Below are 25,656 nucleotides of genomic sequence, written 5' to 3' on the forward strand. Positions count from 1 at the left end.
TTATGATATGAGGGTTAATTGAGTACCTCTATACCAATTAACTCTAAACATGAGCCAAGATTTGGAATGTGTATTGAATTACCTCAATGCAATTAACCAACTCTTTGATGATCCAAAATCTCATGTGACCCATATCGAATGTACAGTTATAATTAGTGTATTGTGGATAAAGGTATAATAATTATATGGGATACACTATAGAGTGCAACCTCGCTACTCATATCAGTACTGATCAATTCAATGATATTGAGGTGTGTCAAAGGTGTGTCAGAGGTAGCTAGCTAGGTGAGGCGGAGCTAGAAGGACTGTAGGTTGTGTAACAAATCGTCAATTAAGAACCATAAATTCCTTCAAGTTGTGAGTTGTTGTACAATTGAGCTGAAGTGTCTTTAGTATTTAGCTAGTGCAATCACTATAACCAAACTGTTTTACAGTCTGCATGCAGCATATACAAGGTTGTCCTTTTTTTAGTATCAAAATCTCAATGTGACTGGATTAGAGTCAATCACTCGGAATAAATCTAAAAACATAAATCTAAAAACAGGCTTAAGGCTCACAATGTGGATGGGTCTGATCCCAAATTCATTTGCCAAGTTTCAAGCAATTAGCTCACATTTCATAATAATTATATAGATCTATACTGTGTATTACTTTTCCACAGCTGTCACAACTACCTGCAACATGCAGTGGCATTCCTCTCATACCAGATACAATTAATTTTATAAGCAGACTAACTAGATATAGATCTATAGAGCTATAACTAACTTTGTGAATCTCACTGAATAATTATAGTTGGACTTTCAATGATAGCAATTTAGTTGTTATAATGAGCTACAGAATTGTGAGTTTGACCCTGACAATATTCATAATCACATCTGCTCACAAGAAAGTATCCTGCAATGCCCAAATCTCAAGTAAGACCGAATCCATTATAATTATAGAGATGTATCTTTGATTTGTCCATTGATCCTAGATGTGACCTCATCAAGTTCTGGCAGTAAATTTGTGGTCGGTTTCCCAAGAAATCTAGGTGAATTAGGAGTATCCCAGTTGTTCTTGCTCATCACAAACCCAGAGTCAAGTGCTGTTAGTTTCACAGTCACTTCAATTGATAGCAATGGGAGCGTTTCTAACGCTTCAACTACAGTAAGTATTCCATCCAGTTTTGAAATTATGTCTGTAAATGAAAGGACAAAGGGGATCCTTGTTGAAGCTAACGGAAACGTCAATGTGTATGGGATTTCCTTTGAAGAATTTTCTGCAGATGCTTATTTAGCATTACCCTGTACTGTAATGGCAGTGGATGAATTTGAATATTATGGAATCTCCTATGACACCTTAGATGCAAGACCTAGTGTGATTTTGTTGGTGCCTTGCGAAAATGAGACTGTTCTAGAATTCAATTCCTCAACAATAACACTCAATAGTATGGAAACATATCAGATTGAAAGTGTTAATGATCTCACAGGAACAAGAATAACAAGCTCCAAACCTTTGTCTGTGTTTAGTGGATCTGATTGTGCTAATGTTCCAGAAGACGTATTCGCTTGTGATCACCTGGTTGAACAAGTGCCTCCGACTGTGACATGGGGGTCAAAATTCCTTGTGGCATCTCTCGAGGGTAGATCTTCTGGTGAACGTATCCGTGTTCTTAGTACCCGAGCAGCAAGTGTAGCTGTGAACTGTAACACTGTTGTATCAGTCAGCGAATTCCAGTTACAGAGTGGAGGGAGCTTCAGAGAATTTGAAATACCTACCAACAGTTTTTGTAGCATTGAATCCACTTCTCCAGTACTAGTCGCCCAGTATGCGTATGGTAGTGCGAGTGATGGCGTGGGAGACCCATTCATGATGATAATTCCTCCAATTGAGCAGTTTACAAATAATTATTTAGTCGAGAGTTTAAGTAATTTCGCATCCAACTATGTCGCGACGTATGTTTCTTCTGAGTTTTTTCAAACTACACAAATATTATTAGACAATTCCATTGTTACTGGGTGGCAGAATGTTACATGTTCAAGTGGAGAAGTTTGTGGCCACATAAGTAGAACAAATGTGTCCTCTGGAGATCATTCTATTCGCCATCAAAACAGCTCAGCTGTTCTAGGTGTTTCAGTGTACGGATTCAGCTCAAGCAATTCTTATGGTTACCCTGGAGGCATGAGATTATCTCCCATACAATGCAACTGTGGTCAAAATTCTATTTGTTTAAATAACATGGGACAGTTCAACTGTAGCTGCTTAAATGGATTTATTGCTACATTGTCAGTAACTAATGACTTTGTATGTAAAGGTAGGTTGAGTTCAACATTAATATCGTATATATCGGGAAATTATCATAGATGCAAATTTTCGCCATTTGGCTCCAGAGCCCTCAACAGAAATTATCGTGGGTTCTAATCGGGTACTAATTTTAGCGAATTTGTAAACGCTAAATAATTAAGTACGCGCTAATAATTAATGAATCTCGAAACTTTTTTCTTTTTTCTGATGTGCTTTTATAATTATTTGTATATGTATTTTTGAGCTAAGCAAGCTAGCCCTTTTTTCATCTAATCTGACTCCAAACTTTCCAATTTCAACCTTAAAACTTTTGCTAAGGAATTTGCTACAAATTCTCCAAAATTAGTACCCACTACCCTGAAAATACCGGTGCGTGAGAGTTTATCCCGGTTTTAATTCTTGTGTTACTCGAAAAACACGAAATTTTGCAACCCACGAAAATTTCCCGCTATGCAGTAGAAGGTCGCTATGCCTCAGTCCACATGCGCAAGTGATTGTGTGTGTGTGTGTGTGTGTGTGTGTGTGTGTGTGTGTAGACTGCTACAGCTGCTCAACTGACAAGGATTAATCAAGTGCAAGTTTCTAGTCATGCTTTCTTGGACTTTAATTCGTGGATTTGCAAATAATGCTTTGTTCTGAGTTTATCATAATTATGCAATACCGATACCATTGCAGAAGAGTACATAGCAAAACTTGTCTATGGAGTATTGCTACTCTACTTTGCACTAGAACCCTAGCTATTAATTGGTAGCAGCTGTAAGAGTGAGAAGAGAGCTGCAGGGCTCTAGCTAGCTGCTGATGCAACCATAATAATTTTAGACTTGAACCTTTGGAATCGATCGTTTTTAACACGATGATTCTGGATTCTACCTGCATGCAGCAAATTATTTAATGCATCATGATATAATGTGTGTAGCTTTATGTAGATTTGGCACCTCCACCGAGGCATCAGTACCAGCAGTGCTTTCATTATTTATTTCTTATTTCACCATAGCCATAACCTGTCCTCCATTGACTGCTCCTACTAATGGATCTGTGATATACAGTTCTACTGCTGATGAAAATGGAACCTATGCCCTGGATGTGGTTGCGACCTACAACTGTGACAATGGATTTTCTTTGGCTGGTGACCAAGCAAGGACGTGTACTGGAGATGGCAACAGCACAACTGGTGCTTTTAATGGATTGCCTCCAACTTGTGAATGTAAGTGCATACTTCTAATCTAAAAACTCCCTTCAATCTCCTTCCAGCCATAACATGCCCCGCTCTGCTCTTCCCGAACAACGGCAGTATTGACTTTGGTGTAGCCTCACCTGATGAAAACAGCACTTATACTTTTAATACGGTTGCTACCTACAACTGTGACACTGGGTTTTCTCTGGTTGGCAACCAAACAAGGACGTGTACTGGAGATGGCAACAGCACTACTGGTGCTTTTGATAGATTACCTCCAACTTGTGAACGTAAGTGTATACTTCTGTTTTGAGAATCTAAAAACTTCATTCAATCTCCTTTCAGCCATAACATGCCCCACTCTGCTTTTACTGAACAACGGCAGTATTGACTTTGGTGTAGCCTCACCTGATGAAAACAGCACATATGCATTTAATGCGGTTGCTAACTACAACTGTGACACTGGGTTTTCTCTGGTTGGTGACCAAACAAGGACGTGTACTGGAGATGGCAACAGCACTACTGGTGCATTTGATAGATTACCTCCAACTTGTGAACGTAAGTGTATAATTCTGTTTTGAGAATCTAAAAACTCCTTCCATCTCCAAATTCCATGCAGCCATAACATGCCTCGCTCTGCTATTCCCGAACAACGGCAGTATTGACTTTGGTGTAGCCTCACCTAATGAAAACAGTACCTATGCTTTTAATACGGTTGCTACCTACAACTGTGACACTGGATTTTCTCTGATGGGTGACCAAACAAAGACGTGTACTGGAGATGGCAACAGCACTACTGGTGCATTTGATAGATTACCTCCAACTTGTGAGCGTAAGTGTATACTTCTGATTTGAGAATCTAAAAACTCCCTTCAATCTCCTTCCAGCCATAACATGCCTCGCTGTGCTCTTCCCGAACAACGGCAGTATTGACTTTGGTGGAGCTTCACCTGATGAAAACAGCACATATGCGTTTAATGCGGTTGCTAACTACAACTGCGACACTGGGTTTTCTCTGGTTGGTGACCAAACAAGGACGTGTACTGGAGATGGCAACAGCACTACTGGTGCTTTTGATAGATTACCTCCAACTTGTGAACGTAAGTGTATACTTCTGATTTGAGAATCTAAAAACTCCCTTCAATCTCCTTCCAGCCATAACATGCCCCGCTCTGATCTTCCCAAACAATGGCAGTATTGACTTTGGTGTAGCCTCACCTGATGAAAACAGTACCTATGCTTTTAATGCGGTTGCTAACTACAACTGTTACACTGGGTTTTCTCTGGTTGGTGACCAAACAAGGACTTGTACTGGAGATGGCAACAGCACTACTGGTGCTTTTGATAGATTACCTCCAACTTGTGAACGTAAGTGTATACTTTTGTTTTGAGAATCTAAAACTCTTTCTCATCTCCAAATTCCATGCAGCCATAACATGCCCCGCTCTGATCTTCCCGAACAATGGCAGTATTGACTTTGGTGTAGCCTCACCTAATGAAAACAGTACCTATGCTTTTAATACGATTGCTACCTACAACTGTGACGCTGAGTTTTCTCTGGTTGGTGACCAAAAAAGGACCTGTACTGGAGATGGCAACAGCACTACTGGTGCTTTTGATAGATTACCTCCAACTTGTGAACGTAAGTGCATACTTCTGTTTTGAGAATCTAAAAACTCCCTTCAATCTCCTTCCAGCCATAACATGCCCCGCTGTGCTCTTCCCGAACAACGGTAGTATTGACTTTGGTGGAGATTCACCTGGTGAAAACAGCACTTATGCGTTTAATGCGGTTTCTACCTACAACTGTGACTCTGGGTTTTCTCTGGTTGGTGACCAAACAAGGACGTGTACTGGAGATGGCAACAGCACTACTGGTGCTTTTGATAGATCGTCTCCAACTTGTGAACGTAAGTGTATACTTCTGATTTGAGCATCTAAAAACTCTCTTCAATCTCCTTCCATGCAGCCATAACATGCCCAGCTCTGCTCTTCCTGAACAACGGCAGTATTGACTTTGGTGGAGCTTCACCTGATGAAAACAGCACATATGCGTTTAATGCAGTTGCTAACTACAACTGTGACACTGGGTTTTCTCTGGTTGGTGACCAAACAAGGACTTGTACTGGAGATGGCAACAGCACTACTGGTGCTTTTGATAGATTACCTCCAACTTGTGAACGTAAGTGTATAATTCTGTTTTGAGAATCTAAAAACTCATTCCCATCTCCAAATTCCATGCAGCCATAACATGCCCCGCTTTGCTCTTCCCGAACAATGGCAGTATTGACTTCGGTGTAGCCTCACCTGATGGAAACAGTACCTATGCTTTTAATGCGGTTGCTACCTACAACTGTGACACTGGGTTTTCTCTGGTTGGTGACCAAACAAGGACCTGTACTGGAGATGGCAACAGCACTACTGGTGCTTTTGATAGATTACCTCCAACTTGTGAACGTAAGTGTATACTTCTGATTTGAGAATCTAAAAACTCCCTTCAATCTCCTTCCATGCAGCCATAACATGCCCCGCTCTGCTCTTCCCGAACAACGGCAGTATTGACTTTGGTGTAGCCTCATCTGATGAAAACAGCACATATTCGTTTAATGCGGTTGCTAACTACAACTGTGACACTGGGTTTTCTCTGGTTGGTGACCAAACAAGGACGTGTACTGGAGATGGCAACAGTACTGCTGGTGCTTTTGATAGATCGTCTCCAACTTGTGAACGTAAGTGTATAATTCTGTTTTAAACTCCTTCCCATCTCCAAATTCCATGCAGCCATAACATGCCCCGCTCCGGTCTTCCTGAACAACGGCAGTATTGACTTTGGTGGAGCTTCACCTGATGAAAACAGCACATATGCGTTTAATGCGTTTGCTAACTACAACTGTGACACTGGGTTTTCTCTGGTTGGTGACCAAACAAGGACTTGTACTGGAGATGGCAACAGCACTACTGGTGCTTTTGATAGATTACCTCCAACTTGTGAACGTAAGTGTATAATTCTGTTTTGAGAATCTAAAAACTCATTCCCATCTCCAAATTCCATGCAGCCATAACATGCCCCACTTTGCTCTTCCCGAACAATGGCAGTATTGACTTCGGTGTAGCCTCACCTGATGGAAACAGTACCTATGCTTTTAATGCGGTTGCTACCTACAACTGTGACACTGGGTTTTCTCTGGTTGGTGACCAAACAAGGACCTGTACTGGAGATGGCAACAGCACTACTGGTGCTTTTGATAGATTACCTCCAACTTGTGAACGTAAGTGTATACTTCTGTTTTGAGAATCTAAAAACTCTTTCCCATCTCCAAATTCCATGCAGCCATAACTTGCCCCGCTCTGCTCTTCCCGAACAATGGCAGTATTGACTTCGGTGTAGCCTCACCTGATGAAAACAGTACCTATGCTTTTAATGCGGTTGCTACCTACAACTGTGACGCTGGGTTTTCTCTGGTTGGTGACCAAACAAGGACCTGTACTGGAGATGGCAACAGCACTACTGGTGCTTTTGATAGATCGTCTCCAACTTGTGAACGTAAGTGTATACTTCTGATTTGAGCATTTAACTTCAATCTCCTTCCATGCAGCCATAACATGCCCCGCTCTGCTCTTCCCGAACAACGGCAGTATTGACTTTGGTGGGGCTTCACCTGATGAAAACAGCACATATGCGTTTAATGCGGTTGCTAACTACAACTGTGACACTGGGTTTTCTCTGGTTGGTGATCAAACAAGGACGTGTACTGGAGATGGCAACAGTACTGCTGGTGCTTTTGATAGATCGTCTCCAACTTGTGAACGTAAGTGTATACTTCTGATTTGAGAATCTAAAAACTCCCTTCAATATCATTCTAGCCATAACATGCCCTGCTCTGCTCTTCCCGAACAACGGCAGTATTGACTTTGGTGGAGCTTCACCTGATGAAAACAGCACATATGCGTTTAATGCGGTTGCTAACTACAACTGTGACACTGGGTTTTCTCTGGTTGGTGACCAAACAAGGACATGTACGGGAGATGGCAACAGCACTACTGGTGCTTTTGATAGATTACCTCCAACTTGTGAACGTAAGTGTATAATTCTGTTTTGAGAATCTAAAAACTCCTTCCCATCTCCAAATTCCATGCAGCCAAAACATGCCCCGCTCTGCTATTCCCGAACAATGGCAGTATTGACTTTGGTGGAGCCTCACCTGATGAAAACAGCACTTATGCTTTTAATACGGTTGCTACCTACAACTGTGACACTGGGTTTTCTCTGGTTGGCGACCAAACAAGGATGTGTACTGGAGATGGCAACAGCACTGGTGCTTTTGATAGATTACCTCCAACTTGTGAACGTAAGTGCATACTTTTATTTTGAAATCTAAAAACTCCCTTCAATCTCCTTCTAGCCATAACATGCCCCGGTCTGCTTTTCCCGAACAACGGCAGTATTGACTTTGGTGGAGCCTCACCTGATGAAAACAGTACCTTTATTTTTAATGCGGTTGCTACCTACAACTGTGACACCGGGTTTTCTCTGGTTGGCAACCAAACAAGGACGTGTAATGGAAATGGCAACCGCACTACTGGTGCTTTTGATAGATCGTCTCCAACTTGTGAACGTAAGTGCATACTTCTATTTTGAAATCTAATAACTCCCTTCAATCTCCTTCCAGCCATAACATGCCCCGCTCTGCTCTCGCCAAACAATGGCAGTATTGACTTTGGTGTAGCCTCACCTGATGAAAACAGCACTTATGCATTTAATGCGGTTGCTAACTACAACTGTGACACTGGGTTTTCTCTGGTTGGTGACCAAACAAGGACGTGTACTGGAGATGGCAGTACAACTACTGGTGCTTTTGATAGATTACCTCCAATTTGTGAACGTAAGTGTATACTTCTGATTTGAGAATCTAAAAACTCCCTTCAATCTCATTCCAGCCATAACATGCCCCGCTGTGCTCTTCCCGAACAACGGCAGTATTGACTTTGGTGTAGCCTCACCTGATGAAAACAGTACTTATGCTTTTAATACGGTTGCCACTTACAACTGTGATACTGGGTTTTCTCTGGTTGGGGACCAAACAAGGACCTGTACTGGAGATGGCAACAGCACTGGTGCTTTTGATAGATCGTCTCCAGCTTGTGAACGTAAGTGCATACTTTTATTTTGAAATCTAAAATCTCCCTTAAATCTCCTTCCAGCCATAACTTGCCCCGCTCTGCTCTTCCCGAACAACGGCAGTATTGACTTTGGTGGAACCCTACCTGATGAAAACAGTACCTATGCTTTTAATGCGGTTGCTACCTACAACTGTGACACTGGGTTTTCTCTGGTTGGCGATCAAACAAGGACGTGTACTGGAGATAGCAACAGCACTGCTGGTGTTTTTGATAGAGTGTCTCCAACTTGTGAACGTAAAAATACATAGTTTTGTTTTCAAATCAAAAACTGCCTCTTATCTCCTTCCAGCCATAACGTGCCCTACTCTGTTCTTCCCGAACAACGGCAGTATTGACTTTGGTGGAGCCTCACCTAATGAAAACAGCACCTATGCTTTTAATACGGTTGCTACCTACAACTGTGACACTGGGTTTTCTCTGATTGGTGACCAAACAAGGATGTGTACTGGAGATGGCAGCAGAACTACCGGTGCTTTTAATAGAATGACTTCAATTTGTGAACGTAAGTGCATACTTCTGTTTTAAAATCTAACATGTATATCCTCTAGCCATAACATGCCCCGCTCTGCTCTTCCCGAACAATGGCAGTATTGACTTTGGTGGAGCCTCACCTGATGAAAACAGCACCTTTGCTTTTAATACGATTGCTAACTACAACTGTGACACTGGGTTTTCTCTGGTTGGTGATCAAACAAGGACGTGTACTGGAGATGGCAACAGAACTGCTGGTGTTTTTGCTGGATCAACTCCAACTTGCATTAAAAGTGAATTTGAATAATTATAATTATGATCGGCAATTGTCATTTTTGTTTTTCCAGCAATAACATGTATTCCTCTTGCCGACCCTCTTCATGGGACTGTATCTTATTCTGCTGCCGCTGATAGAATTGGCAAGTATGTCATTAATGTGACGGCTACATACAGTTGTGACACTGGGTTTTCTCTGGTTGGTAACCATACAAGGACATGTACTGGAGATGGTAATAGCACTACTGGTGCTTTTAATAAATTGTCTCCAACTTGTGAACGTGAGTGCACACTTTGTTTTGAAAATCTAAAGCTCCTTCCCTATCCCTCCAGCCATAACGTCCCTCGCTCTGCTCTTCCCGAATAACGGCAGTATTATTAACTTAAGCTTTCGTGGAGCCTCACCTGTTGAAAACAGCACCTATGTGTTTAATGCGGTGGCTACCTACATTTGTCACGCAGGGTTTACTCTGGTTGGTAACAACACAAGGACTTGCGGTGGAGATGGTAATAGCATTACGGGTGAATTTGATGGAGAAGCTGCAACTTGTGAAGGTGAGTGTACATGTATAGATTATAATGATTATAGCTATTAGCAATAGGTGACATTGATACCACAATTGTTTTTTCCCAAAGTCTTAGTTATCTCATCTTCATCACTTATCCTCGATGTTGTCATACCTGTTGTGAGTGTGGTGGCTGTACTAGCTCTAGTTGTACTGGGTGGAGCTGTTTATGGATACATTCAAGTGATAAGCCATCTGTTGAAGTTAAAAGATCCACAAACTGGAACAACTAAATTATTGTAATAACAATAATTTTTATATCATTATTATACATGTATACTTACTAAGTAGGTTATATAATGTGGAGGCATTTTTACACTAGCTGTGATATAATTATTTGAGCTCACTATAATGATTTGATGTTTCTACAGGATATTGCATGTGTCCTTTTCCTATAATTATACAATCATGCCATGCGTACTGTAATAAGATGCGTTATCAATAATTATAATTATAGTAAAAAAAAATTTTCACTACAAATCAGCAGAATCTCCCACATGCATGCATGCCGTATAAACAAAATTTCACAATCATATTTTTTATGAACATTTCTGATCAATAATATTATTAGTAAAAGCAGTGTATTGAGCAATGCATGCATGAAAGAGGAGATAGTTGTATTTTATATAGTATACAGTCTGGACTGCATGGAGTTAGTCTTCTTCGTCAACTTCTTCTGTTTCTTTTTTCTCTACCTCTTTCTTCTTCAGTTTAGCAATGATTTCTGTGCCGGATGAAGAAAACAATAACAATTGGGCAATGGACTGTGAGGGACCGTAGTGGTGCATACAGTTACGTGAACGAATGCATTATGTACACTCACACTTTTAAGAATAATTATGTAAAGGTAACCGATTCCTATATGCGTTACGAAATGTGAAATGCAGCACACCACACACATGATTGTACTATCAGCTCGGAGTTAAAGAATCCTCCAGTTACAATTCCTGGAATGTGAAATGTGATCTCAGAAAGGTGTACCACCATGCACACATGTATTCATGCAGTGTGTACCTTTGGCTGGGTTAAAGACTCCTCCAGTTTGTTGACCACAGATAACACATCTCATGGACTTCCGAAACTGTTTCAGAGCACAAGCCTCACAGAAATAGTGATGACATCTATATACATTCACAGACACACAAGAACATTTCCAGTAAGCGTATACACACATAACACACATGTATAGTAGGCAATAAATGCACTACAGCTAATAATTTTTATACGCAAAGGAATGTCCTCCAAAAATGTCCAAAAATTGATACTCATGAAAAATTTGCATACTGCATGGTAGCTGTATATGTAGCACACAGCATGAAACTCTACATTTGGCGATTTGGCGCATTTCACTGAAGATTGCCAAATTTAAAAACCGTCAAATTAAAGTTTTCCGGTGGTGCAGTAGCCGCGCCTGAGACGCCAAATTAAAAACCACCAACTACGTTCAAATGGCTCATCCGCCAAATTTGTCGGTAGTTATTTATCAGTGCTCTTAAGCTAAGCTTGCTATACTCGGAGACGAAAAGCTACGAGTATATGCACAATCATGCACTAGATAATTATGTATTTGCTTACTTTGTAATGACTGGATTGGTGAACTGCTCTCTACAAATGTAGCATGCAAAGGGTAACTCCTCATCGCCACTGTCAATCTCATATTTACTCATATCTGGAGAGAGCACATGTATGCATCATTAGCCAGCATTGTTGATCCAAACACACAGTGACACGCATACCTCAGAATACAGATTGGTATATATTTATAGCAACATTGTACATGTACTACATACACTATACACTGCACACACATGTGTACCTGCACTAGATATAGTGTACAATTCAATAGTATAGAGATGACAAGTGCCAGTATTGTGTAAGCATATACGTAGCACAGGCTCAAACAAAGGTGTATATAGTATTTACGGAATGTCAACTATAAGGCTGTGTTCCTGGGAGCTACTTGATTTGTTTACCTGACAGCAGTTATGGTGACAGTTAATAGTACCCAGTAAAAGGCCTCAATGTTGAGAGAAACTGCAAGGTAACCCGCCTATATAGCTTTGTTTTTCGTCAAAATAATTGAGCCCCATGGCATCTCACATCTCTAGCTAAAACTGACCTCCTCAGGATAGAGCTACTAAACACATACAATCACGTAGCTTCAACGTTTAACTCTGAATTTGGGTGTTCCTAAAAGTACCCAGTATCCCAGGCCCACTGAGATTGTGGGATAGCAGGCACAATTTACAACTGTGCATGTGTTAAGTTAAGCTAATCCACCTCTTTATTACAGCTAAACCTGAAGGTTCTTACTCAATAAAGATTGCTATATCAGTACAGTAAGTCACATGATACCCACCTTTGTTGCCATATCAGTACAGTAAGGATCACATGACACCCACCTTCGTTGCCATATCGATTTTCCTCAAACTCTTTGTCCAATTGCCACCCACTTTTGTAGTCACCGCGATCATGAAGAAACTTGCAACTGTCTGCAAACAAATAATGAACAATTTTTGGGCATCTTATTCGGAGGCTACAATGTACGGCCGTACAGTCAAAACATTTGATGAGACTACAATTATACACATGTACGAACGTCAACTTATGGGTGCTATAATTATGGGCAAACGTCCATACTGGTTCTTATTGTTACAGCGGTCCTACGTTAATGTATACATATGTGTACCTACCTCCAAAGCCACAGTATCCTGTTTCTTTGTAGTCCTTGCAGATGTCAGGCTGGTAGTCCCAACGAACTGTGGTCCTCAGGAAGAGTGGGGCCCGTACTGGACCTTTCCTGGGGAGAGATGATCAGTAACCATGGTAACATGCAAGTAGTATGCATACCAATAAGACGAAAACTTACATTCCTCTAAGGGAGGGTTCCTTTTCTTGGTTGTTCTGCAAGCAAAATATGGATTGAAGTTTCATCATAAAACATAATTTGAGTTTGCAGCGTCACCGCCCCCTCGTTCTATTCCAAGAAAACCATCTCCCCGAGCTCTACTTGCCCAAGGGGCTGTATTTTTTCAAACGTCACAGATACATTTATTTGATGTACTGTATAAGCAAATCATTTCATAGAGCTCTGTACAAGATGGATGCAATTTCCCGTTTTAAAATTAAACACTCAAACTGAATTGTTACTCTCATAGCTTAATCTACAGGAAATGGTGTCACACTTACTTCCCCCTCTGTCTCCAACTCCCTGGTGGCCCCCATGTCCTTACTCCCCGCCATGTCAGCACTACGGTCAGACTTGTACGCCATTGTCACCTTACTGCTCTCCCCCTCCTCCTCTTCACTAGCACTGTCTGTGTGTGGGGTGTGTAAGGAGTGTGAGAAGTGTGAGGGGTGTGTGATGTGTGATGTGTGAGGAGTGTGAGGGGTGTGTGATGTGTGATGTCCTAAAACATTGTGTCACTCGATCCTAAAATGAAGATGTGTTCTGTATAATTATGTAGGTGTTTAAAGCAATCAGATCATATCCTCAATTCTTAAGGCATGATTATATACATACTGTGTTCATTATACAAACTCTGATTAGTAGGCATAAAATTTAATGACTTGATGTATTATTGTCTCTATACATCTCACCGTTGGCCTTTGAGAGACTGGCTGTGTTTGTTTTTTGGTAGATTCCACTCTTTCCTCTCTTCTCCTTTACTCTAACCACAGCAGACTCATCGTCACTGTCATCTGGAAAACAGTGTATAATTTATGACTCAAGTAACAAGCTATTCAGTATTACTATTATAGTTTAGGTATGTACTAGCTGCAAAATTGCATAAAGTTGTATGTTACGTATGTATTACAGGGGTCTATGTAACGTACCGTATTCACCCGAATTACCGGGACACTCTATTCTAAGGGACACTTCGGACTTACGTAATTTTTTTCATTCTATTATTAAGGAACAACAGGAAATGTAAATATTTTTAGACATCCCGATCTAATTAGAACGAAAAAGAGCATGTTAGCTCGATAAAGACTCAAAACTCTTAGAAACTCTCTGGATTCTACTCTCTGGCATCGTAATATGTCACTGACGGTTGAAGACACCTTTGTAGACATGGAACCCACGAACACAGCTTCTAAACTGCACAAAAGACATTTTAGCTGCAGAGTTAGCCTCGGCCTGGAATCGAGGCCGTGTAGTACCTTAAATGGGGAAATATTCGTTCTAATTACTACAGGACACCCTAATACAAGGGACACTTCGACTTTAACGTAATTTTTCTTGCTCTATTCCAAGGGACACTGCAAGCCGTAATTATTTTTTTGTGTCCCGGTAATTCGGGTGAATACGGTATGTACAAGGGGGGGGGGGGGGAGTCCCAGGGTGCCCGTAGCTAAGTGTAAGATTGAACTCCCTTAGGGGGTTTTCCCAGATACGGTGCCTCGGTCAATCGTCTTAGAATTTTAGGTTTGGCAATTACGTGAATGGATATACAAAACACCTTCTCTCATCAACAATCTATATCACTGTTCATCTACGATATGTATAGGTACTATGATTTTACAAACTCTGATTGCCTCATCTGATATCTATTAAAGCAACCTTCATCAGTGGAGGGGCGGTTCTTTCTCTTCCTGTTAGCTCCTCTCTTGCTAGGTTTCTTGAAGAAAGTACATGGCCTAAGCTCTTCTGCCATTGATGATTATCGATTAACACGGCCAGGCCAAGGTACTTTGGTAGAGGCAGAGCTAGTAGAGGCTCTCTCTTTGTCAGGTAAAGAGCGTTAGCGTCCTAAACTAAATTCAAATAGCAGTTCAATGCGGCCTGTATTCGAGGCTACATAAGACCCAGAATAGCCTCGATCTCAGGCCGCACTTCTGTGAAAGACTCTCAGAATCGGGGCTACTAAGCTCATCAGTGAGTCACTTCACTGCACATAACTTAACCATAATACATGATCTAGAGCCACTGAATAATCACACAATCAAAACTCAGGACAGCTGTGGAGAAGGCTGGAGCGAGCCGGACTGGTACTCGTATCTGCGTGACTTGCTGCAGCAAGGTCTGTAAACATCAGGGGGAGTATTTATAATAATTATAGTGATTTCATTCCTTGTCATAATTATATATAGCTAGACTATAAGAGTATATCCTCTGATGGGAGTCCGTTATATGGGAGGTTCCAGTAGGCAGAGGGGGGATGACGGAGCTAGAGCCCCTCCACCTTTTTGTTCCATCAACTCCAACTCACCTTGAATCACTATCTGTCTACATTGTATTCTGCACTGTACTGCATGCATAGTTACTAGAATGATGCATGCCATGCAATTGAAATGTGGGCAGCCAGGCCATCTAATGCGCGTGCTGACTACTGAGGAAATTGATACCTTTAAAATTCCATGATATTCAGCGCCTGCTCTGGCCCTACTCAACCAATTTGAGCCCTGCCCTTCCCAAAATTCTGGCTATGCCACTGGGTTCCACTCTACAGTAGGCTCTCGTTAATCCGGCCACACTTGGGACAGTGCAGCTTGGGGAATAGCGAGTTGGCCGCATTTCAGAAAATAGCCACGGCTAAAAACACGTCATCTGGCCATACATTGAAAACCTAGTTTTGGGAAGCCAGTATACTGGCCAGTATAATATATACAGAATAGCAAGTGGACACATTTCAGAGTGAGTTTTGTGCAGTGAACATCTAACTAGCAATCCGTGTCAAACCTATAATGGGAGGTATATGCATGGAGGTGCATACTTTAGTCGTACTTCAGAGTGTCGGAATAGCAAGAGTCTACTAGCTAGCTGTTATAATAATTATATATACCGTACTACTTCAAAAAGGTGCCGATTTTTACTTTACGAGACTATATACAGGTGCACGTTCCCTCAGGACAGCGTTTTCGTAGGAGATCACGGATAGAGATAGCCTTTGAAAGTATAAGTAAGATGAATAAATTTAAGAAATATGGTGTGCTTTGCTTCAATGGCTTAATTTAGATGATTGCAGGTGTTCTCCATGCTCATAAATGTAACAAAAATTGTGTGATGTGCATTTCCAGTAATCAGAGACGACTTCCCTGGCCCGCATTTACAAACACATGCACCCCTGTTATATAAAAATTATACAGTGGAACCTCCATTAACAACTACCTCCGAAGAGACCACACGCTACAAAACGGCCAAGGGTGGTTGAATTGAAACTGTATACAATGACTTCAATGGTAAAGCAACCTCTCAGGAACAGCCACCTCTCTACTCCGTATAACGGCAGCTTTCTAGTCCTCAAGCTTTAGTAATGGAAAATAACCTCCCAGAACGGACAGCCACACCCAAAATTAGCAGAAAATATTGATGAGATAGCTATTTTGTACAATCATGAACACCTATAGCTGCCACCCAAATATATAGATGCATGCGCCATGGCACTTGGATCGAATTTTGCTCACATTTTGTTTTCCCGACATATTCTTTATGTGTCATAGGTAACCTCTTTGTATAGAACAAAATGTGCATTTTAGCTAGCATAATTATTATACCCTCCGAGACAATATTATGTGCCTGGTAGCCGAGGACATACACTATTCTCAGTTTGGTAACCTCATCATGTACGGATATAGGTGTCGTCTAGCCTCGAATCCAGGCCGATTATAATACGTATTTTAATCGACCTGGATTCGAGGCTAGGTGTCGTCCTGTAATGATACTACTTTGAGGCTGCCAAAAACATTAAGATATCCCCTGTCCATTCGATCTGTCATTATTAATCCCCGAGGCGCGCCACGGGTTATAGTAGTATGTCAGCCAGTCTGCCTGCCTGTCTGTCTGTCTGTCTGTCGTTCTGTGTATTCTGAGTTTACTCAATTGGATGTGATAGCGCTGTGTTTGAACCATGGATGGCCTCAACACAACAAAGTATAAATTTGATGTTAAAGCTTCGTTGTCGAAAAAAAGCAAGCAGAAGCTAAGAAGCTAAAAAGCTTGAACTGGCACATTGGCCTAGATGTACACACGGCTTTGACTCGAGGCTGCATGCATGTAGACTCACTAAACCTCAAATTAACGCCGAGGGTTTACACTTCAGTCCTCTAGTTTGGAAAGGGGGGTCACTAGGGTATTGGTGTGGCTGGATTGGGTTACCATGGGGCCAACATCGGAGACATTTTTGCAGAAATATGCAGGTGAATTGGGCGAAGTAGCAGAGATTAATATTTTAGTGAGAATCGTTCCGCATGCAGGTAAACAGTTATAACACATTCCTGGGATCCTTTGCTCATGTTTCAGGTCACATCATGTTAGTTCTTGCCCATCTACGTTTCAGACACATTTTCTAAAAAGACTAACTGACACCACCATACCCCCTGTTCCTAGTTCCCACGCATATTAGTTTTTGTCCACAGCCCATACATCCACATTTCAGACACATTTTCTAAGAAGGCTAACTGACACCCCATGCATGTATACCTGCAGTCAACAGAGTCATATGATATGAAGGTTAATTGAGTACCTTAGAACATGAGCCAAGATTTGGACTATGTATTGAATACCTCAACCAACTTTGATCTTCAGGTGACACAATTTAAAATTATTCGTGGAGAAGGGAAGGTATACCTTATGTGATATTATTTTCGCGAGTATAAATTTTTGTTATTTCTGTGCGAATGAGAGTAAAATCGTAAAATGCGTGCTCGCAGATAATTGGAACAACTTGCGAGTACTTAGAAACGTTATATGAATAACACAACTTGAGCAAGAATTAGCAGAATTTAAACAATCGCAAATAAATCTACCTGTGAAAATATGTCACGATAAGGTAGTAAAAAATTAATGACTCGAGTCTCTCATTTTGTGCATCTTAATAATGATCATTTATCACATGCAGGGCTTGATTTATACCAATATCAACCGCTCAACCGTCCCCTGGGGGATTAAAATCACACCCCAGGTAATTGTAGATGAGTTTAAACACGAATTGATTCATTTGCTAACACGCCAAAATTCTCTACATGACATCCACACCAATTAAGTTATTAACAGTTATAGACTCAACACATTCCTAACTCTTGGCTCACATTCATTCCCACTATTCTGACCCACTGCCCCCATTTTCTGCTACTCCTGACCATCCACGCACACCGTCGCATCGGACATGCTATAAAGTAAAATGGAGCGCACTATGATTATGGTATAGACATTATACGTTTAGTCAAGTGTTGCTTTTTCCGCTGCTGTATGATTTGCTTTTAATACCTATATAGAAGTTAAGCTAGCTTAATTATATTGAGTTCCTTATACCGTGTACGAAAATGTGCAGTGTTCCAACAGTGATCATACATACTGGTCGTCTTTGCGCAACAGGTTTAAAATCTTCATTTGCCCCTGTTATATAATACAGTGGAACCTCTATTAACAACTACCTCCGAAGAAATCACACGCTATAAAATGGCCAAAGGTGGCCCGGATTGAAACTGTATACAATGACTTCAATGTAAAGCAACCTCTCAGGAACAGCCACCTCTCTACTCCGTATAATGGCAATTTTATAGTCCCCAATAAGCTTTAGTAATGGAAATAACCTCCCAGAACGAACAGCCACACCCAGAATTAGCAGGAAATAATTATTGATGAGATAGCATTATTTTGTACAATCATGAACACTTAGCTGCCACCCCAATAGATGTGCCATGGCACTTGGATCAAATTTTTCTCACTTGTTTTCCCGTTATGTGTCATGGGACCTCCTTCGTAGAACAAAATGTGCATGCATATGTACAAAATGTTATAGAGTCTTCTCTCTGAGACGATAATTATGTGCCGGGTAGCCGAGGGTATACACTATTCTCAGTTTGGTAACCTCCTCATGTACTATTATAGGTGTCGTCCTGCAATTTAAAGAGTTATATATACTTTGAGGCTGCCGAAAACATCAAGATATCCCCTGCACATTCGGAACCCCCGAGGCGCGCCACGGGTTATAGTATAGTGGGTCAGTCAGTCTCTGAGTCTCCGTCTGTCGTTCTGTGTGTTCTGAGTCTACTTAATTGGATGTGATAGTACTGGGTTTGTACCATGAATGGCCTCAACACAATTAACAAGGTATAAATTTGATGTTAAAGCTTTGTTGGAATAAAAACAAGCAGCAGCTAAGAAGCTAAAAAGCTTGAACTGGCACATTAACCTAGATGTATACACACGGCTTTGACTCAAGCCTGCATGTAGACTCACTAAACCTCAAATTAACACCGAGGGTTTATTGCACTTCAGTGCTCTAGTTTGGAAAGGGGGGTCACATATATGGTATTGGTGTGGCTGGATTGGGTTACCAATGGGGCCAACATCGGAGAAACTTTTTGCAGAAATATGCAGGTTAATTGGGCGAAGTAACAGAGATTAATAATTATTATATTTTAGCGAGAATCGTTCCACATGCAGGTAAACAGTTATAACACATTCCTATAGATCCTTTGCTCATGTTTCAGTTCACATCATGTTAGTTCTTGCCCATCTACGTTTCAGACACATTTCTAAGAAGGCTAACTGACAACACCATACCCTTATCCTAGTTCCCACACATGTTAGTTCCCCAGCACATACATCCACATTCCAGTTCTAAGAAGGCTAACTGACACCCCATGCATGCATACTTGCAGTCAACAGAGTCATAATTATGATATGAGGGTTAATTGAGTACCTTAGAACATGAGCCAAGATTTGGAATGTGTATTGAATACCTCAACCAACTTTGATCTTCTAAAATCTCAGGTGACACAATTATTCGTTGAGAAAGGGAAGGTATATTTTAGGGTGACACATTTTAATTTCTGCTATTTCTGCAAATGAGAGTAAAATCGCAAAAATGTGTACTCACAGACAATTGTAAATTGCAATGAATCTCATTAAATAAACGACTCTCTGTATAATTATATAGCGTCTCTCATTGTGTGTTCATCTTAATAAGGATCATTTTATCACATGCAGGGCTTGATTTACACCAATATCAACCGCCCAACCGTCCCCTGGGGGATTGAAATCACATCCCAGGTTGCATTTGTAGATGAGTTTGAACACTAATTGCTTTGCTAACACACCAAATTTCTATACATGACATCCTTAACAGCTTTAGACTTAACACATTCCTAACTCTTGGCTCACATTTCATTCCCACTATTCTCACACACATGCACTGCCTACATTTTCTGCTTTACTCCTGACCATGTACGCACATCGTCGCATTGGACATGCTATAAAATAAAATTTGGCACTATAACTATGGTATAGACAACAGTATAATACCTTTAGTCAAGTGTTGCTTTTTTCGCTGCTATATGATTTGCTTTTAACACCTATATAGGTCAAGCTAGCGTAGACTATTATATATATAGAGTTCCTCATAATTTATACTGTACGAAAATGTGCAGTGGGAAAGTTCTCATATTGGTTGTCTTTGCAACATGTTTAAAGCCTTCATTTGCCCAAGGTAAGCCTGTTGTCCTAGTTAGTTTTAGAATTCCTAGTCTATTGTGATGCTATAATTATAATGTAATGTTTCAACACTAGTTGTACTATGTTCATGATGTTGCAGATTCCTGCTCGGATGGAGACGTGAGATTGGTCGATGGGACCAACACACGTGAGGGTCGTGTGGAGGTGTGCAATGTTGGAGCATGGGGCACAGTCTGTGATGATTTTTGGAGTATCAATGATGGACATGTTGTGTGCATGCAACTTGGACTGGGAAACGGTAATGTTTTTGTGTGTATAGACTGCTATAGCTGCTCAATGATCAATGCTATCATTCACTAACTGCCCTCACCCACACAGCCGCATCTGTACATTTACATGCATTCTTTGGACAAGGAACTGGACATATTCTCCTGGATAACCTCGTGTGTACTGGCACTGAGGCCACTCTGTTTGATTGTCCCCACAATGGAGTGGGTAATCACAACTGTCTCCATTCTGAGGATGCTGGAGTTACCTGTACAGGTATCAAATCCTATATACTGGTTGCATGCACTGATGGGAGATACTAAGATGTGCAGGCCTAGGTATCATATCCTGTACTGTTTTCATGGGAGACACTATACTAAGCTTGACTAGAAAAACATTCGCAATGTAAAACATTGTAACGGATTGGAGTTCTGCTCTCGCCGGATTTCTTGTTTCCACGCTTTTGGTGTTTCTCCTTGGCCAATCCTAGCACATTTTTACATTCATTATTATAATTTGTTTTCTGTCAGATTCCCAGGCTTTCTTTTTCAGTACAAAAGTAGCTACTATATAATGTACGTTTTAATCTAGAATGGAAACCACTCCCTTTCTCTTGGAGAGAAAAGGACTGGCCAGCTGCCGTGTTGAGAGTTGTCCCCTTGGAATACAATTACACAAAATACGTAATGCGTGGGTGATATTACTTTAGCCTCGATAACAGACCGCCAGTGATCTACTTATACTCGAGGCTGAAAATATTTTGTGTAGTAATAGTTAGCGCGTGGGCGATGGTACATGAGTATTTGTGATGTTGGCATTTTTGTGGGAGCGTGACATTCTTCATGCACTGTGCAATCATGACATGCGTTGGAACGCAAAAAACAGTATAGAAGTTCAAGAAGAGACAGGACTGGAATAAACACATTATTTCTGATGTAATTATGGAGTCAGTAAAACAGTCATGTAATTGTTTAATCTCTGAAGTGCAGTGCCTATGGTAGATCTATAATATAGCCACTGCATATAATTATATCTATAGCATAAATATAGCGTGTACATATCGGTATTGCGACATTGCTGAGTCACTAAGTAAGAGAAGCCTGATAGAGCCTGAGAGGTCATCCACCTTGTGAAAGCAATCGCAAATCTGAAGAAGTGCTTTCTAATCCAGGTGTGATTTTGTATGCATACTCTATAAGTAAAAGGAGATTTTGCAACAAAACTATATAGCCTCGATTCCAGGCCGCTCTTGAAACTCGGCTTTCTTCTTCCTGTGTCCTGGAATCGAGGCTCGACAGGAAACTATAAAAACGCAAAATGGTTTATTACGTAGATTTTGACAGATTTTGCAATCCTTGATCTGGGTATTTTCTCCCTATCCCAGTTCCCATGGTGATGATATCAAGTCATCCAACGAACATGTTGAATGTCAATGCTGGTACCGACGTTAGTTTCTCTGTCACTGCTATGGGAGGAGAGCTGGTTTATCAATGGATGAAAGATGGAGTGGACATTGTAAATACTCAATTTAAATACACCGGCACAGACAGTAACTCTCTGACAGTGCTCAGTGTGAATGATCCTGATGATGAGGGGGCTTACTCTGTAACTGTGGGTAACGCTGCTGTAACTGTCACCTCAAATAATGCTACACTTTCGATAGGTAAAAGTGACGTGCATGCATGCATGCACGTACTATAGCTAATAACTGCAGGTCATGCATGAAATATAAGTGTTTGCATGGCTATGTCACATGTATTCTAAAGCACTGTTAGTTGACCAGATCACTAGTCAAAATAGTTGCACAAAGAAAATTTTGTGCATTAATACTGCTACTGTACTGTGTCTGTATATACAGTTGACTGTACTCCACTGACTGGTCCAACTGGAGGTGCCATATCGTACTCTACCGGTGCTCTTAGCAATGGTAACTACCCGACTGGAACAGTAGCAGACTACAACTGCACTCTGGGAGAGTTGTTCAATGGAGACGCCACAAGGCATTGTCTAGCTGGGGGCACTTGGAGTGGAAGTGAACCATTTTGCTCAGGTAAGCTTGTTAAACGCTTTAAGACTCACCCTTCTTGGTATACAACTTTTATATGACACTTTTGGTTATGGTTTGTACCTTAATTGACAGTATATATGATTCGGTTCGAGCTAGTGTCCAGATTCACAGGTCATGCATGCATGTATGTGTACATATTAACTGGAATTAGTAAAACACCTCCTTCCCTGCCCTATGAGGTGCCGTTAGTGCCAAAACACCTTGTGTAAAACTAAAATCTACTTCACTTTATATATTGCATAGTCTCCCGATTTATTACTAACTGGCTCACAAACGGCACCCTATACCTTCCCTAAATTGTACAACCATTATTTCCATAGATGTCTGTCCTGAACTTAGTGTGGAAGGTAGTTTAATAAACTACTCTCCTGGCGCTAACATCAATGGAAACTTTTCCATTGGGACGTCAGCTTCTTTTGTGTGTACCACTACTGGTGAGGGTTTGATTGGTGCTTCCATGATTACCTGTTTGACTAGACTTGGTGCCACCAATGGCATAGGGGCATGGAGCAGGACACCGTCATGTGACCGTGAGTTCCTGTCAATCGACGTGACTCTTAGTGTGCTTAGCTAAAACAATAATTATATAATTATTTGACAATGTGGTTTGTAGCTGTTCTGTATATTTTTTCTATACAGCTATCCAGTGCCCGTCTTTAGCATCCATTGATAATGCCGTCATCAGCTACAACCCTGTTGGTACTGAACCCTTTGGGTTTAATACTGAGGCCACTCACACTTGTGCCATTGGCTACTACTTGAGCAGTGGGAGTGATGTGAGGGTGTGTGAGGGAAATGACTCTAGTACTGCTGGAACTTGGAGTGGTACTGCTCCGGGATGTTCAGGTATAATTTATTGATGGAGATTAAAACTACTTACATAATTGATCCCATGCAGTACTTGTATGCTTCAGGCAATAAAGAAGCTCTTGAGTGTATTCCGTTTTAAGGCGTTTAACTTGTCTCCATAACGTAATGACCTCTTGCATGCCTTAGATCAAAGTACGTCTCTTGTATTATTGATTTCCGTGTGCAGCCAATCTCCCAGTCATCACCAGTGAGCCCAGTGATCTCCTAGTTAGCGAAGGGACAACTGTTCAGTTCTCTGTGACTGCTGAAGGTGCTAACTTGACTTACCAGTGGATGAATGGAGCTGGAGATCTTTCCGACATGATAGGGAATATATCGGGAGCTACCACGGCAACCTTGACAATCGTAAATGTTGGCTTGTCTGATGTTGGTGTGTATTCAGTCCGAGTTAGTAACAGTGCTGGTGACGTTAATTCAACTATGCCTAATCTAATTATAGGTAAGATTGATTAGTTACACGTATATACACCATAAATTGTTTTGTTCTTATTGAATATAATATTTATGATTTGTGTTTTTGATTCTGTTGCAGTGGACCTTCCTGTGATCACTTTGCAGCCGATGAGTACGGGAGTGGGGGAGGGTGCTAGTGTCACTTTTAATGTATCAGCATCTTCGGGGGATGGTATTCTCAACTATCAGTGGCTAAAGAATGGGTTTGAGATGCCAGGAGAAACATCCTCCACTCTGGTACTCTCTTCTGTCATGGATGATGATGAGGGAGCTTATAGTGTCAATGTCACCAACAGCCTCTTGTCAACCTCATCCGATATTGCTACGCTGACAGTTGGTAAGTACTTGCAGTAATTAACCTCTCGTACAGAGCATCAAACCAGCTATATAATAATGATTCTATAATTATATACAGGTTGTGCCCTAAACGTCCTCGGAACAAGCCCCTCCTCTCACACTGGACCTGGCTCTGTCTCTGTGCCCAATGGAGTGATTTACTACAATGGTGTTGTACCTGGGTCCATTGCATATCTGTCATGTGACGAGGGCTACTCTTTAAATGAAGATACAGTAAATCGAACATGCCTAACGAACGATACATGGAGCGAGATTTCTCAAAGTTGTGTTACACTACCATCCTCATTTGCGAGTTCAATTCTAACTACGGGAGGGTCGATTGCATTGTCAATAGTTCTGACTTTCTTTGTTGCACTGGCACTCGGCATTCTTATTGCTTTACTGGCTTTGCTGCTGTTCAAGAAATCCCATGTAAAGTCATTCGATCCAGCTTCGAATTCGCATCAAATGGATGCTGTGCAAAATGAGTACTCTGGTGATGTGAAGAAGAATGACTATGTGGAGCTTGAGCCTAGCTTTCAAGACACAGACACAGCTGTAACTGTTGAAGTGAATATCGCGATGGGTGGTCATTAATACAAGCACTTGTATATAATTTTACTTGTGTTGCATTAACATATATAGCTGAAATAGCTGAATAGTTATAACCATTATGAGTGTTTCTAGAGAGTATAGTCTAACTCTTAATTTAGTTTTATATTCTGTTTATACATTATTAATATAATACACAAACTAAAATTAAAATGTGAAGATATTTACCATCCACAACCACTGTAGTAAATTCTGTTCCTAATGCACACACTTAATGTTATACCACTGATAATCACCATGATTATGATGAAAAGTGAGTTGAGCTATACTAATACTAATCTATCATCCAATCAATGTGGCAGCTAGGTACTCCACGTTTCAATGCCCATATAAATCCTTTGACTTAACCTCAGTGAATAAGCTCCACCAAAAATTAAGTAGCTATATATATAGCCCTTGGACATGCATATGCACTTGAACATTCTGCTCATACAATAGTGTCATCCTGCAGTTCCAAGAGTATATACTTTGGGCTGCCGAAAACATCAAAAATTCCCTGCACATTCTAATCGTTATTTGGAAGGGGGGGGGGTTCACTAGAGTATTTGGTGTGGTTAGATTGAGTTACTATATACTGGAGCCAAATTTGAGGAGCGCTTAATTGTTGCAGAAACGAGTCTGCATGTGAATCAGGGGGAGGTAGTTTAGTGAGAATCGTTCACAGTTAACACATTCCTGGATCCTTGCTGTTCACGTC

At 41.0% G+C, this 25,656-nt stretch overlaps 6 protein-coding genes and 1 long non-coding RNA gene across 7 annotated transcripts; 6 read left to right on the top strand and 1 right to left on the bottom strand.

Annotated features, from left to right (window-relative positions):
* Positions 1 to 368: 368 nt before the first annotated feature.
* LOC135352048 (IgGFc-binding protein-like) lies at positions 369 to 4,009 on the top strand. The gene is made up of 4 exons (XM_064551151.1): positions 369 to 914; positions 974 to 2,293; positions 3,278 to 3,487; positions 3,535 to 4,009. The coding sequence occupies exons 1-4, from the start codon at positions 827 to 829 to the stop codon at positions 3,768 to 3,770; spliced, it is 1,854 nt and encodes a 617-aa protein (XP_064407221.1). The 5' UTR covers positions 369 to 826; the 3' UTR covers positions 3,771 to 4,009.
* A 198-nt stretch (positions 4,010 to 4,207) lies between these two features.
* Positions 4,208 to 4,848, top strand: LOC135334872 (E-selectin-like). Its single transcript, XM_064530265.1, has 3 exons — positions 4,208 to 4,289; positions 4,345 to 4,557; positions 4,613 to 4,848. Exons 1-3 carry the CDS (start codon positions 4,208 to 4,210, stop codon positions 4,846 to 4,848), a joined length of 531 nt encoding a protein of 176 aa, XP_064386335.1.
* Positions 4,849 to 4,892: 44 nt separating this feature from the next.
* LOC135334958 (E-selectin-like) lies at positions 4,893 to 6,474 on the top strand. The gene is made up of 5 exons (XM_064530376.1): positions 4,893 to 5,367; positions 5,427 to 5,639; positions 5,702 to 5,914; positions 5,974 to 6,186; positions 6,239 to 6,474. Exons 1-5 carry the CDS (start codon positions 4,953 to 4,955, stop codon positions 6,472 to 6,474), a joined length of 1,290 nt encoding a protein of 429 aa, XP_064386446.1. The 5' UTR covers positions 4,893 to 4,952.
* A 50-nt stretch (positions 6,475 to 6,524) lies between these two features.
* LOC135352050 (uncharacterized) lies at positions 6,525 to 7,528 on the top strand. Its single transcript, XR_010399581.1, has 3 exons — positions 6,525 to 6,726; positions 7,054 to 7,266; positions 7,322 to 7,528. It is a non-coding gene; the product is annotated as an uncharacterized LOC135352050 (long non-coding RNA).
* A 74-nt stretch (positions 7,529 to 7,602) lies between these two features.
* On the top strand, positions 7,603 to 10,310 carry LOC135352047 (P-selectin-like). The gene is made up of 10 exons (XM_064551150.1): positions 7,603 to 7,806; positions 7,861 to 8,073; positions 8,128 to 8,340; positions 8,396 to 8,605; positions 8,660 to 8,872; positions 8,928 to 9,140; positions 9,187 to 9,402; positions 9,457 to 9,666; positions 9,719 to 9,940; positions 10,022 to 10,310. Exons 1-10 carry the CDS (start codon positions 7,746 to 7,748, stop codon positions 10,192 to 10,194), a joined length of 1,944 nt encoding a protein of 647 aa, XP_064407220.1. The 5' UTR covers positions 7,603 to 7,745; the 3' UTR covers positions 10,195 to 10,310.
* A 163-nt stretch (positions 10,311 to 10,473) lies between these two features.
* On the bottom strand, positions 10,474 to 14,694 carry LOC135352049 (E3 ubiquitin-protein ligase RNF113A-like). The gene is made up of 9 exons (XM_064551152.1): positions 14,516 to 14,694; positions 13,552 to 13,653; positions 13,141 to 13,268; positions 12,821 to 12,855; positions 12,645 to 12,751; positions 12,354 to 12,443; positions 11,527 to 11,620; positions 10,966 to 11,072; positions 10,474 to 10,675 (listed from the first exon to the last, which is right to left on the bottom strand). Exons 1-9 carry the CDS (start codon positions 14,607 to 14,609, stop codon positions 10,605 to 10,607), a joined length of 828 nt encoding a protein of 275 aa, XP_064407222.1. The 5' UTR covers positions 14,610 to 14,694; the 3' UTR covers positions 10,474 to 10,604.
* Positions 14,695 to 20,074: 5,380 nt separating this feature from the next.
* LOC135352046 (CUB and sushi domain-containing protein 3-like) lies at positions 20,075 to 25,165 on the top strand. Its single transcript, XM_064551149.1, has 10 exons — positions 20,075 to 20,387; positions 20,493 to 20,651; positions 20,732 to 20,896; positions 22,005 to 22,283; positions 22,479 to 22,670; positions 23,009 to 23,218; positions 23,328 to 23,534; positions 23,725 to 23,997; positions 24,091 to 24,348; positions 24,427 to 25,165. Exons 1-10 carry the CDS (start codon positions 20,321 to 20,323, stop codon positions 24,942 to 24,944), a joined length of 2,328 nt encoding a protein of 775 aa, XP_064407219.1. The 5' UTR covers positions 20,075 to 20,320; the 3' UTR covers positions 24,945 to 25,165.
* The last annotated feature ends 491 nt before the right edge of the window (positions 25,166 to 25,656 follow it).

Source organism: Halichondria panicea, chromosome 1, assembly GCF_963675165.1.
Source record: "Halichondria panicea chromosome 1, odHalPani1.1, whole genome shotgun sequence".
NCBI classification, from domain to species: Eukaryota; Metazoa; Porifera; class Demospongiae; order Suberitida; family Halichondriidae; genus Halichondria; species Halichondria panicea.

What these genes read in the sequence shown, in the direction of transcription:
- LOC135334958 (XM_064530376.1), top strand. Translation starts at nt 4,953, where the DNA reads ATGAAAACAGTACCTATGCTTTTAATACGATTGCTACCTACAACTGTG. An exon ending in ATTACCTCCAACTTGTGAAC is followed by an intron (nt 5,640 to 5,701) that starts GTAAGTGTATAA and finishes AATTCCATGCAG; the next exon opens with CCATAACATGCCCCGCTTTG. An exon ending in ATTACCTCCAACTTGTGAAC is followed by an intron (nt 5,915 to 5,973) that starts GTAAGTGTATAC and finishes CCTTCCATGCAG; the next exon opens with CCATAACATGCCCCGCTCTG.
- LOC135352046 (XM_064551149.1), top strand. Translation starts at nt 20,321, where the DNA reads ATGTGCAGTGGGAAAGTTCTCATATTGGTTGTCTTTGCAACATGTTTA. An exon ending in TGCTGGAGTTACCTGTACAG is followed by an intron (nt 20,897 to 22,004) that starts GTATCAAATCCT and finishes TCCCTATCCCAG; the next exon opens with TTCCCATGGTGATGATATCA. An exon ending in TACTGCTCCGGGATGTTCAG is followed by an intron (nt 23,535 to 23,724) that starts GTATAATTTATT and finishes TTCCGTGTGCAG; the next exon opens with CCAATCTCCCAGTCATCACC.
- LOC135334872 (XM_064530265.1), top strand. Translation starts at nt 4,208, where the DNA reads ATGGGTGACCAAACAAAGACGTGTACTGGAGATGGCAACAGCACTACT. An exon ending in ATTACCTCCAACTTGTGAGC is followed by an intron (nt 4,290 to 4,344) that starts GTAAGTGTATAC and finishes ATCTCCTTCCAG; the next exon opens with CCATAACATGCCTCGCTGTG. An exon ending in ATTACCTCCAACTTGTGAAC is followed by an intron (nt 4,558 to 4,612) that starts GTAAGTGTATAC and finishes ATCTCCTTCCAG; the next exon opens with CCATAACATGCCCCGCTCTG.
- LOC135352047 (XM_064551150.1), top strand. Translation starts at nt 7,746, where the DNA reads ATGTGTACTGGAGATGGCAACAGCACTGGTGCTTTTGATAGATTACCT. An exon ending in ATTACCTCCAACTTGTGAAC is followed by an intron (nt 7,807 to 7,860) that starts GTAAGTGCATAC and finishes ATCTCCTTCTAG; the next exon opens with CCATAACATGCCCCGGTCTG. An exon ending in AGTGTCTCCAACTTGTGAAC is followed by an intron (nt 8,873 to 8,927) that starts GTAAAAATACAT and finishes ATCTCCTTCCAG; the next exon opens with CCATAACGTGCCCTACTCTG.
- LOC135352048 (XM_064551151.1), top strand. Translation starts at nt 827, where the DNA reads ATGAGCTACAGAATTGTGAGTTTGACCCTGACAATATTCATAATCACA. An exon ending in CTGCAATGCCCAAATCTCAA is followed by an intron (nt 915 to 973) that starts GTAAGACCGAAT and finishes CATTGATCCTAG; the next exon opens with ATGTGACCTCATCAAGTTCT. An exon ending in ATTGCCTCCAACTTGTGAAT is followed by an intron (nt 3,488 to 3,534) that starts GTAAGTGCATAC and finishes ATCTCCTTCCAG; the next exon opens with CCATAACATGCCCCGCTCTG.
- LOC135352049 (XM_064551152.1), bottom strand. Translation starts at nt 14,609, where the DNA reads ATGGCAGAAGAGCTTAGGCCATGTACTTTCTTCAAGAAACCTAGCAAG. An exon ending in CCGCCCCTCCACTGATGAAG is followed by an intron (nt 13,654 to 14,515) that starts GTTGCTTTAATA and finishes ACTGTTTTCCAG; the next exon opens with ATGACAGTGACGATGAGTCT. An exon ending in AGTTGGAGACAGAGGGGGAA is followed by an intron (nt 12,856 to 13,140) that starts GTAAGTGTGACA and finishes TTTTGCTTGCAG; the next exon opens with AACAACCAAGAAAAGGAACC.